The sequence below is a fragment of the Panulirus ornatus genome, chromosome 17 (assembly GCF_036320965.1).
Source record: "Panulirus ornatus isolate Po-2019 chromosome 17, ASM3632096v1, whole genome shotgun sequence".
NCBI lineage: Eukaryota > Metazoa > Arthropoda > Malacostraca > Decapoda > Palinuridae > Panulirus > Panulirus ornatus.
Genome location: NC_092240.1, coordinates 44,052,206 through 44,065,331, shown reverse-complemented (window position 1 = coordinate 44,065,331; position 13,126 = coordinate 44,052,206). Strand labels below are relative to the sequence as shown.

The following is a 13,126-nucleotide window of genomic DNA, read 5'->3' as shown; positions in this document are numbered from 1 at the left end:
TTTATTCCCTGCTTTGTTGCTCTTCCATTAAGCCTCAGATCTATCTCCTAGTTATTTTTCATTACTTTGTCCAATATTTACATTTCCATGAGTAATCAACAGACTGTTTTCCTGAACTATCATCTGCTTTCCCCAAAAATAGTGCATTCATCTAAACCCAAGCTATCTTCATTTCTTCCTACTTTATAGTTATATTCCACAGAGCACTTTAGTTTCTCAACCTTGTTAATGACAATTTCAATAATCCTTTGCAATGCTTAATAGCTCCACGACTTTATCTTCTGAGTGACATATTATCACAAACTTATTATACCAAGGATATTCTATCTGGAAAGTCCATAATATCCACAAACTCAATTTCTTCATTATATATTTCTAGAAACTATCACCTATGTAATTATTTTCTCTATTCCATATGCCTCAGGTACAGGAAGGCTGTCTTGGGGTTAGATTACGAAGCATTGCTGAGCCCATCCTTAATTATATAGTTTTACCTTCTGTTCTGGTTTAAGTAAGCTACAATAATTACTTATTCTGGGTAGGGATAAAAGTTTTTAAAGCTCTCACTTATGACATAAGTGAATAAACTAAATGCCTTGTAGCTCAAACTTCAAAGAAATATATCACCTCAAGTTTGAAAAGAAAGATGGTGGCTCATGCAGCTGCCAGTTTAAGGTAACCATTTCTTTTTTTTTTTTAACTGTTTTTTATTGGCAGTCTTTTCCTTTTCAACTGGGTTATCAACTTATTCCAATTTACCAATGTGTTTACACAGGTGAATATTTCATGGATGATATAAAGCAATCTGGGTGGTGGATGGTGTATATGGCATAGGCTGTAGTGTCTCCCAGCACAGAATATTTTGTTTTAAAATCACCAATAGGGCACTATTCCTCCTTCCTGTATACTTGTAAAACATGTGACATTTGGGAGCTTTTCCACCAGATCCTCTTCTTATTAGCTGGAGCTTCCTGTTGCAGCTGGTGTCAGTTGTATTTGTGTGAGGAGGGTGGTGACAGTGCAGTAGCAATAAATATAGTAAGAGAGGCATGGGTGTGGATGGGAGCAGTAGTGATGTGTGTAGTGAGAGGGGCAAGTGATAAGAGTGGGGTAGGAAACAACACTATGGCAAGGAATAACAGTGATATACAGTATGCATTGAGGAGGAAGGATAGAATGTGGTAGGGAGCATCAGTAATGGGTGTGGTGAAGATAACTATATGACGGGAAGCTGTAGCAATAAGTGTGGGGAGAAGGGAGTATAATTTTTGTATTATCATTCATAATTCAATAGAATATTACCTAATTCATATCAAACATATGTTTACAAAAACGTTTTCTGCATTCCTAAGTTTGTTTTTACTGTGTCTTTGGGCCAAAATAATGTAAGAATGCATCTCTAATACCCAAAACCTAGAAAATTCTGAAATCCAGCAACTGTTCAGCCCTAAGGTTGTAGGATCTGAGACATTAGAGTGTTTAATGAATGTTTACTTTGTTGTCTCTTTTCATAAGCATGACTCATTAATAGCCAACAGATAGTGCATTCAACCAATTACTTACAACTATATTCGTGACAATATCCTTCCATATTATTTAGATCTAAGCAGAAATGCTCATCCTCTTAACAAGAAAAAGTCTTTTAGTATTGATTTATCAGTTCTATGTGTAGATTTTCAGCGATAGCTATGCTATATCCTTAGCTGCTAAAAGTATTTGGTGCCTTCACTGGAAATAAGTCCCTATATTCCAAAACTAAACGAAAGCCATAATTAGCTAATTACCAGAGACTCTATCTCTAAATTGCATAACTGTTTACTCTGAAAAATATTTCCCCCAAAATTAAATTACTGCAAGTCCCTAAGATTACCCTTGTAGGAGCCAAATACCTGACGATAGAGACCAATACAACTTTTATGATTAAAAATCAAAATTAGGGATACTATATTTCAAAGCTATGACCAGAAATAAATTCATCTTAACTACAGTGGCAACCATTCTCACATTTCTGTAAGCAAGTTGCAGCTTGGTTTCTCTTCTCTTCTCGAACTTCCTCTAACTTGTGCAAGGAATTCTCAGAGAGAAACACTCGTGTATAACCAAATCTGCAAGAAGCAAAACACTTTCAATTACATATATGATAGCAATTGGAAATGATGTTGATGACTGTGTCAAAGAAACAATTTTTTGACTGTGTCAAAGAAACAATTTTTCTATCAATACACAGATCTGTTTAACAACTGAACACCATAACATTAATTTTTTGGTCTTGGAAGCTAACTTAAGCAGCATCAGAAAAAAAATGCCATATATTTTCACATTAAGAAGGTTAAATTTCACAATATTCAAGAACAATGGTTAATAAACAATGTTCAAGGATCTCGTACAAATCAAAAGGGGGGAGTAAATCAAAATTAAGTATGACGGCACAGTATGATACCCATCCAGGATGGCTATAATCCTCCTAAAAAAACCTATGAACTTTGTTGACTTTATCATAACAAAGCAATGACTAAATGCATATTGTCATTCAAGAAAAGGGAAAATAATCATGTGCATAAATGAAATAAATTATTCCTGCTTTAAACTGCTCTCTCTTTCTCTCAACATACTCCAAAACATTTTAACTGAAAATGGAATCCCAAGTAGATTCTATTTGCACGTCTTTTAGACCAAAATTTAGAATACTTCACATTATTATTATTATCATTATAATTAATCGATGCTTTCCACATCAGTGAGGTAGTGCCAGGAAACAGACGAAGATTGGCCCATCCACTCCTATACACACAAACATATATATATAAACGACCATACACACATATACATATCAATATATACATACATACACAGACATATACATATTCATAATTACTTGCCACATCATTACCCCCACATCAGCGAGGGAGCACAAGGAAAACTGAAAAAAAAAAAGGCCACATTCATTCACACTCAGTCTCTAACTGTCATGTGTAATGCAAAGAAACCATAGCTCTCTATCCACATCCAGGTCCCACAGATCTTTCCATGGTTTACCCCAGATACTTCACATGCCCTAGTTCAGTTCACTGACAGCACATCGACCCTAGGTATACCACATCGTTCCAATTCACTCTATTCCTGGCATGCCTTTCACCCTCCTGCATGCTCAGGCCTGGATCACTCAATATCTTTTTCACTCCATCCTTCCACCTCAAATTTGGTCTCTCGCTTCTCCTTGTTCCCTCCACCTCTGGCACATATATCCTCTTTGTCAATCTTTCCTCTCTCATTCTCTCCATATGTCCAAACCATTTCAACAAATCCTCTTCTGCTCTCTCAACCACACTCTTTTTATTTCCACACATCTCTCTTACTTTTTCATTACTTACTTGGTCAAACCACCTCACACCACATATTGTCCTTAAACATTTCATTTCCAACACACACCCTCCTCCATACAACCCCATCTATAGCCCATGCCTCGCGACCATACAACATCATTGGAACTACTATTCCTTTAAACATACTCATATTTGCTCTCCGAGATAATGTTCTCTCCTTCCACACATTCTTCATCGCTCCCAAAACCTTTGCCCCCTCCCCGGCCCTGTGACTCACTTTTGTTTCCATCGTTCCATCCGCTGCTAAGTCCACTCCCAGATATCTAAAACACTTCACTTCTTCCAATTTTTCTTCATTCAAACTTAGATCCCATTTAACTTGTCCCCCCACCCTACTGAACCAAATGACCTTGCTCTTATTCACAACTTTCTCCTTTCAGACATTTTTACAAACTCAGTCACCAACTTCTGCAGTTTCTTACTCGAATCAGCCACCAGAGCTGACTCACTTCCCAGTCCCTCTCATCCCCAACAGACTGCATACTCGCCCCTCTCTCCAAAACTCTTGCATTTACCTCCCTAACCATCCCATCCATAAACAAATTAAACAAGTATGGGGACATCACACACCCCTGCCGCAGACTGACATTCACTGGGAAGCAATCCTTCTTCCCTCTTCCTACTCGCACACATGCCTTACATCTTGGTAAAAACTTTTCACTGTTTCTAGCAACTTATCTCCCACACCTTCCACAAAGCTTCTCTATCAACCCTATCATATGCTTTCTCCAGATCCATAAATGTTACATACAAATCGATCTGTTTCAGATGCTCTGTACATGCCTTCACCTTCACAATCAATACCCTCCAATTAATTTCCCAGGAATACTCAACAGACTTATGCTTATGTAGATTGAACACTCACCTTTATCCCCTATGCCTTTATACAACGGCACTATCCACACATTTAGCCAATCCTCAGGCACTTCACCATGGTCCATACATACACAGAATATCCTTACCAACCAATCAATAACACAGTCACTCTCTTTTTTAATAAATTTCACTGCAATACCATCCACACCTATATAAACGACCATACACACATATACATATCAATATATACATACATTGCCAGATTTCACCTTCTGGAACACTTTCACCTCTTCTCTCTTAGCCAAACCATTCTCCCTGACCCCTCACACTACACACACAACCCTGACCAAAACACCCTTTATCTGCCACTATCATCAAACATATTCAACAAACCTTCAAAATACCCCTTCTCATTTCATCACTACTTGTTATAACTTCCCCACTTGCCCCCATGTTCCCATTTGTTCCCCTGTCTTATGCATGTTATTTACCTCCTTCAAAACATTTTTTTATTCTCCCTAAAGTTTAATGATACTTTATCACTGCAACTCTCATTTGCCCTCTTTTTCAACCCTTGCACTTTTCTCTTGACCTCCTGTCACTTTCTTTTATACATCTCCCAGTCATTTGCACTCCTTCCTTGCAAGTTTATTTACCTGCATTTAAGAGGATCAATGTCCCCTTCAGCTGTTGTTCCTAAGACTGACTTGGCAACTGCAATACTTGGGGCAATTATATCTCCTTCTTTTCTTGACCTTCCATATCGAGTGATGAAATCTTCATATGAAATTCTGGTAAAGGAAAGATTTTATCTATAAGCATAATGCACACACATTGTACATGAATAAAAGATTTGCCTAAATACATCAGCTGACATAAAGAATCAATTACTACAATTCTCTACTTCTAAAAACCATATTTAAGGTTCAGAGGAGTATATATCTTACCAGAATCATTCAATGTTAGTAAATCTTTTAAAGAATGGTTTACAAAAGAGTCAAAAGTTCAGTCTCACTATGAACAAGCATGATAAATGTTAGACTAAAGCCAGCCAGGAGTTCCAGAGGGCTTTGGTGTCCACATTAACATAGTCTCCATTAATGGTTTATTGAAATAAAGGATTTGATGAGTTGACTCTCATGACAAAAGTAGAATAAAAGCAAAGGAAAAGGGAAAAACTCTATCCAGCAGTTTTCTGCCTCTAATGCTTGTTCTATCTTATAAACAGCTTTATATTTGAAAGTCAACAAAAATGTATGTTCTGAAGAACAAAAACAATTCCTCTGCTACTTGGACTTGTTGAACATCCTCCTAGAAAGTACAGGAGAGCATTCTAAGAAATGTACAGGAAAAATGAAGATCTAATGAAGAAAACAGAATCCAGTTCTTCAAATATAACTATAATATTCGCAGAGATTTGAATCTATGAGACAAAGAGGTTACCAAAGATATGCTCCCTTCAAATGTTTTTGATCCTTGGGAAGTACGTGGTCAACGACCAGAATGTAGATGGACAAGGGACACCAAGTGTAAAATCAACAGATAGATGTCAGGTCATTTCAAGCTGAGAATGAGATTTGATAGAGTTTATATGCAACCAGCTACCCCACTTGTCATCACTCCAAGACAGTTTGGCCTTTTGGGTTTAGAGAAAGCTCCAGGACTACAGAGCTTCCCATCTAACCACTGGGGTATCATAGTTCACTTTGCAGTGGTTGGAAAAGCAGCAGAAATATGTGGAACTTCATCTTCACGTAATGGAAGAAGTAGCAAATGAACCAGTTGCTGTCACTAGAAACAAGCTAATATGTTGAAAATATCTTTAGTAATGGAGTCCTGTGCCCCAGATGCAGCCCAACAGCATATTTTATGATAAAATTCTTTTTGAATCCATCAATCAAAGAGTCACTGTTGGAATCAAGAGACGCACACATCAAGAATTTGTTTGTTTAGTGGCATTTCATTGCATGGAAAATACCTTAGTCCATGAGCTGGATTAAGGATCTACAATCTGGGGGTAAATAAACTTGATAAATATTGTCTCACTAAAAACTCTGCATGAGGGAGAACTGACTAGTTGTCAAAAACTAAAGACCAACAGATCTACAACGTGCCTTGGCTTTTGGCAGGATGTGTTTTGAAATTCAAACCAATCCAGTTGTTATCCATGCACATCTGTTAACCCTATATTACAGCATATATCTGGATCCCAAGAAAATCAATGGACAAAAACTTTTACAGGCAACAAGCAGCTTACATGTGTGAGTACCTGCTGCTTTAGCACAAGTGAACTCAGGCCACCAAGACCATCTTTTACTTCCATTGGTGCTGTTTCATCTGCTATTATGAAGCTTTACTGAGGAGTGTGATGCGTTAGGTAGAAGTAGGAACAATAGGAAGGAGCCTCTGCAAACATTGTGCTTGAGTTGTCCTCTGCCAGAGGCCTGTTAAGGGTGAGGCACTAAAAGGCTAAGAAGCAGCACTGGAGTTCAAGAATTATGGAGACTCTATTGCCATAGCCACCCCCTTGAGGAAATTCCAGGAGGGAATAGGCATCAAAGATTCAGACAGATAGATAGATACCCAGCTGAGGGTTCTAGATGATTTGGTGTCAACATTCAGGTAGTCTCCAGTAATGGTTTCTTGAAATAACAGATGAGATGTGTTGACTCTCAGGATCAAGTAGAAGAGCAAATGAAAAAGAAAACAACCTCAATCAAGTAGTTTTTTCTCTGATACTCATTCTATTTCATAAACTGCTTTATACTTGGAGGTCAACAAAAAATGTATGTTCTGAAGCAACAAAAACAATTTCTCCACTAAATACACAGCCCACTGAGCATCTCTAAAAGAATTTGTTTCAGGAGTATTAAAACACAAATCATACCCCAAAATTAGGTTAATCCATGAGAGTACACCGCTCTGACTGCATAAAATGCATAAGGTTGGAACAGTTAATCAACTGTAAAGTAACCTTCGAAGTCCCATGACATCCCAGAACCAAGGTGATGCACTATTACATTCTGAACCACCTCCATTCATTCAGCTGTTACTGGCATCATCCTCAGACCTATCACAGCCTAGAATCAAGAAATGTTTCTTCCCATAAGGAAAGGAGAAGGAAATAACCCCTTACCCTCTACCACTGTGGTAATATGTGCTCAGCATGGCAACAGCAACCATATTTTTTTTGGTTGCCTCTTCCCACCCTCATTCAAATTTGGAGGCATGCTGTTTTGGTATGCAGAAATGCCTATGTTACATGTAGCTATAATTTGCATTGGGAAAAATCTTGACATTTCATGTATGCTACCTGCTTTCTGCAACAACTGTAAAATTCTGCATGCTCAACCCAGCAAATTTGTGACTGTCTCTGGGGCAGTAATGATAATGATATAAATTTAGTAGACTTTGAAATGATTTTGCTCATAATGGGAGAGAGACCAACCACTCTCTCTATCCATATCTATAACACAGTTTAGTCCACTTTTAATCATCTGCACTTACACACATCACAAAACACACTTACAATCTTCTGCAACCACTCTTCACTCTCAACAAACAATACAGTACTTATCATCCACAAACAGGCTTGTCACTTGCCAATGTACTTCACAACTACACTCTTCTGCACCCTCTTCCCAATTCTTGATTTCATATCTCTTGTCACTCCATCCATATGTATGTTGAAAAGCCATGGTGAGATCACACAGCACTGCCTCACATCTGCATATATGCTGAAACCTTTGCTCAACTCTCCATCCACCCTTACACAGGCATTTGCTCCTCTGTAAGAGGACTTTCACACCATCCAACAGTTGTCCCCGTACCCCATACATCCTTAACACATTCCATAAAGCATTCTGCCTAACACTGACAAATGCTTTCTCCAGATCCACAAAAGCTGCATACAACTTCTTATCTTTTGTTAGATACTTTTCCATTGTCATTCTCACCACAAAATTCTGATTCACACATCACCTACCTTTCCTAAAATCCCCTTACTCCTCACTTGTTTTGCATTCCGTCAGTTCCATCACTCTGTCAATCAACACTCTTGCATACACTTTTTCTGGTATGCATAACAGACTTATTCCCTATTACTGCTATACAGATCCTTGGTACTTTTTCCTTTGCATAAAGGAACAAAAATAGCTTTCATCAAATCCTCAGGAACAACTTTCTACTTTCAAGCTACATTCCTTATCAGATGCATCCACTCTATCACACTTTCTCCTCCATACTTCAACATTTCAGCAGTAATCCCATCCACTCCAGGTGCCTTTCCTACCTTCTACCTCATTTTTGCCATTTTTTACTTGCCTTTTTGCTACAGGCCCCTCCACTTGTATCTTTTTATTTCAATCCTCCACACCCATATATGCAACTATACCCATGCATATAACAACTGCTGCCTCACCTTATCCCACACTCATAAGTTCTTCAAAATAATCTTTCCACCTCCCTTTAACTTCCTTCTTTTGATTCAGCTCCTCCCCTTCCTTCTTTTTTTTTTTTTTTGCCGCTGTCTCCCGCGTTTGCGAGGTAGCGCAAGGAAACTGACGAAAGAAATGGCCCAACCCACCCCCATACACACGTATATACATACGTCCACACACGCAAATATACATACCTACACAGCTTTCCATGGTTTACCCCAGACGCTTCACATGCCCTGATTCAATCCACTGACAGCACGTCAACCCCGGTATACCACATCGATCCAATTCACTCTATTCCTTGCCCTCCTTTCACCCTCCTGCTTGTTCAGGCCCATATCACACAAAATCTTTTTCACTCCATCTTTCCACCACCAATTTGGTCTCCCACTTCTCCTCGTTCCCTCCACCTCCGACACATATATCCTCTTGGTCAATCTTTCCTCACTCATTCTCTCCATGTGCCCAAACCATTTCAAAACACCCTCTTCTGCTCTCCCAACCACGCTCTTTTTATTTCCACACATCTCTCTTACCCTTACGTTACTTACTCGATCAAACCACCTCACACCACACATTGTCCTCAAACATCTCATTTCCAGCACATCCATCCTCCTACACACAACTCTATCCATAGCCCACGCCTCGCAACCATACAACATTGTTGGAACCACTATTCCTTCAAACATACCCATTTTTGCTTTCCGAGATAATGTTCTCGACTTCCACACATTCTTCAAGGCTCCCAGGATTTTCGCCCCCTCCCCCGCCCTACGATCCACTTCCGCTTCCATGGTTCCATCCGCTGCCAGATCCACTCCCAGATATCTAAAACACTTTACTTCCTCCAGTTTTTCTCCATTCAAACTTACCTCCCAATTGACTTGACCCTCAACCCTACTGTACCTAATTACCTTGCTCTTATTCACATTTACTCTTAACTTTCTTCTTTCACACACTTTACCAAACTCAGTCACCAGCTTCTGCAGTTTCTCACATGAATTAGCCACCAGCGCTGTATCATCAGTGAACAACAACTGACTCACTTCCCAAGCTCTCTCATCCACAACAGACTTCATACTTGCCCCTCTTTCCAAAACTCTTGCATTCACCTCCCTAACAGCCCCACCCATAAACAAATTAAACAACCATGGAGACATCACACACCCCTGAAGCAAACCTACATTCACTGAGAACCAATCACTTTCCTCTCTTCCTACACGTACACATGCCTTACATCCTCGATAAAAACTTTTCACTGCTTCTAACAACTTGCCTCCCACACCATATATTCTTAATACCTTCCACAGAGCATCTCTATCAACTCTATCATATGCCTTCTCCAGATCCATAAATGCTACATACAAATCCATTTGCTTTCTAAGTATTTCTCACATACATTCTTCAAAGCAAACACCTGATCCACACATCCTCTACCACTTCTGAAACCACACTGCTCTTCCCCAATCTGATGCTCTGTACATGCCTTCACCCTCTCAATCAATACCCTCCCATATAATTTACCAGGAATACTCAACAAACTTATACCTCTGTAATTTGAGCACTCACTCTTATCCCCTTTGCCTTTGTACAATGGCACTATGCACGCATTCCGCCAATCCTCAGACACCTCACCATGAGTCATACATACATTAAATAACCTTACCAACCAGTCAATAATACAGTCACCCCCTTTTTTAATAAATTCCACTGCAATACCATCCAAACCTGCTGCCTTGCCGGCTTTCATCTTCCGCAAAGCTTTTACTACCTCTTCTCTGTTTACCAAATCATTTTCCCTAACCCTCTCAATTTGCACACCACCTCGACCAAAACACCCTATATATGCCACTCTATCATCAAACACATTAAACAAACCTTCAGAATACTCACTCCATCTCCTTCTCACATCACCACTACTTGTTATCACCTCCCATCTGCGCCCTTCACTGAAGTTCCCATTTGCTCCCTTGTCTTATGCACTTTATTTACCTCCTTCCAGAACATCTTTTTATTCTCCCTAAAATTTAATGATACTCTCTCACCCCAACTCTCATTTGCCCTCTTTTTCACCTCTTGCACCTTTCTCTTGACCTCCTGTCTCTTTCTTTTATACATCTCCCACTCAATTGCATTTTTTCCCCGCAAACATCGTCCAAATGCCTCTCTCTTCTCTTTCACTAATAATCTTACTTCTTCATCCCACCACTCACTACCCTTTCTAATCAACCCACCTCCCACTCTTCTCATGCCACAAGCATCTTTTGCGCAATCCATCACTGATTCCCTAAATACATCCCATTCCTCCCCCACTCCCCTTACTTCCATTGTTCTCACCTTTTTCCATTCTGTACTCAGTCTCTCCTGGTACTTCCTCACACAAGTCTCCTTCCCAAGCTCACTTACTTTCACCATCCTCTTCACCCCAACATTCACTCTTCTTTTCTGAAAACCCATACAAATCTTCACCTTAGCCTCAACAAGATAATGATCAGACATCTCTCCAGTTGCACCTCTCAGCACATTAACATCTAAAAGTCTCTCTTTTGCGCGCCTGTCAATTAACACGTAATCCAATAACGCTCTCTGGCCATCTCTCCTACTTACATATGTATACTTATGTATATCTCGCTTTTTAAACCAGGTATTCCCAATCACCAGTCCTTTTTCAGCACATAAATCTACAAGCTCTTCACCATTTCCATTTACAACACTGAACACCCCATGTATACCAATTATTCCCTCAACTGCCACATTACTCACCTTTGCATTCAAATCACCCATCACTATAACCCGGTCTCGTGCATCAAAACCACTAACACACTCATTCAGCTGCTCCCAAAACACTTGCCTCTCATGATCTTTCTTCTCATGCCCAGGTGCATATGCACCAATAATCACCCATCTCTCTCCATCCACTTTCAGTTTTACCCATATTAATCGAGAATTTACTTTCTTACATTCTATCACATACTCCCACAACTCCTGTTTCAGGAGTACTGCTACTCCTTCCCTTGCTCTTGTCCTCTCACTAACCCCTGACTTTACTCCCAAGACATTCCCAAACCACTCTTCCCCTTTACCCTTGAGCTTCGTTTCACTCAGAACCAAAACATCCAGGTTCCTTTCCTCAAACATACTACCTATCTCTCCTTTTTTCACATCTTGGTTACATCCACACACATTTAGACACCCCAGTCTGAGCCTTCGAGGAGGATGAGCACTCCCCGCGTGACTCCTTCTTCTGTTTCCCATTTTAGAAAGTTAAAAAATACGAGGGGAGGATTTCTGGCCCCCCGCTCCTGTCCCCTCTAGTCGCCTTCTACGACATGTGAGGAATGCGTGGGAAGTATTCTTTCACCCCTATCCCCAGGGATAATACATATATATATACATATATATATACATACATATACACACGCACATATACACACACACACACATATACATATATATACATATGAAAAAAGTAAGAAATAATTTAGAAAACTGAATCTTCTAGCTTGAAATGAAATGAGAAAATGAATGTCACATAATGGTTCAACCTCTGGCTATGGAAAAGGGGAAATGTATAATTTATTTACACAAACGTCAATAGTAGTTCTCATCAATTTAACCACTGTATCAATAAGCTTCAATGTCTAAGCTACATTTTTTTTTTGCAATTTCACTATTTTCTTGTCAAAGCACCATGTATGAAAACTATCACTCCAGTAACACAACTATAAACATTTACTTCCACTTCTCATAATTTCATTTCCACTCTTACATCTACTATTTCCTTTTTCACCTCATTCCAGCACAATTGCTTATTTTCCCAAAAGTTTCCATTCATTTTTATTCCAAAAATCTTCAAAATATTTTCTTTGATTTCCTCTATCAGCCTCCTAACATTCTGCTTACATATATATTCTTCCCTCCTCCTCTGCCGAACTTCCACTAGTACACTCCTTTTGAGCAATCAACCATATGCTACCTGGGTCAGAGTAGTGCAACATGACAACCAATAAAGTGCAGGCTCACTATGCAGCTATGAGTAACCCTCCTGATATCCTGGTGGGTAGTACTGGTAATATACCTCCCTGGTTGTTGGCTGCCTAATAACCACTACCTACTACCATCTCCCAATCAAAAAAATGCCTCATAACATTCCTCTCTCCTCTGACAGTTCTGTAATTCCATCTCTTGACTCAATGAATATAATGGGTATTACTGTAACATCCACTCTTTCCAGGGAACCCCACATTTAGGAAACAGCTAAGTGTGACTCTAAGAAACTGGGAGTCCTGTTTAGATATCAAAATTTCTCTTCTTCTGAAGAGTTGCTCCATTTTCACAAAGGACTGATTAGATTGCTGCCCTCATATCTGGGGTGGTTCTAGTTCTGCATTCTTACTCGACAAAGTTGAGGTGAAAGAGGTCTGACTTATGAACTCTCCCAGGCTAACATCAAAACCTGACCCACTTACCTTACCCCATAATATTGGT

At 39.4% G+C, this 13,126-nt stretch overlaps 1 protein-coding gene across 1 annotated transcript in view; it reads right to left on the bottom strand.

The window, feature by feature from the left end:
* Positions 1 to 1,443: 1,443 nt before the first annotated feature.
* Positions 1,444 to 13,126, bottom strand: part of LOC139754433 (unconventional myosin-XIX-like) — a 402,035-nt gene continuing 390,352 nt past the window's right edge. Inside the window, exons 16-17 of the mRNA XM_071671709.1 lie at positions 4,856 to 4,990; positions 1,444 to 2,105 (exon numbers count right to left, since the gene is read on the bottom strand). Of these exons, the coding sequence (XP_071527810.1) occupies positions 1,979 to 2,105; positions 4,856 to 4,990 (262 nt within the window). The 3' untranslated portion in view covers positions 1,444 to 1,978. The remainder of the gene's footprint in view (positions 2,106 to 4,855; positions 4,991 to 13,126) is intronic.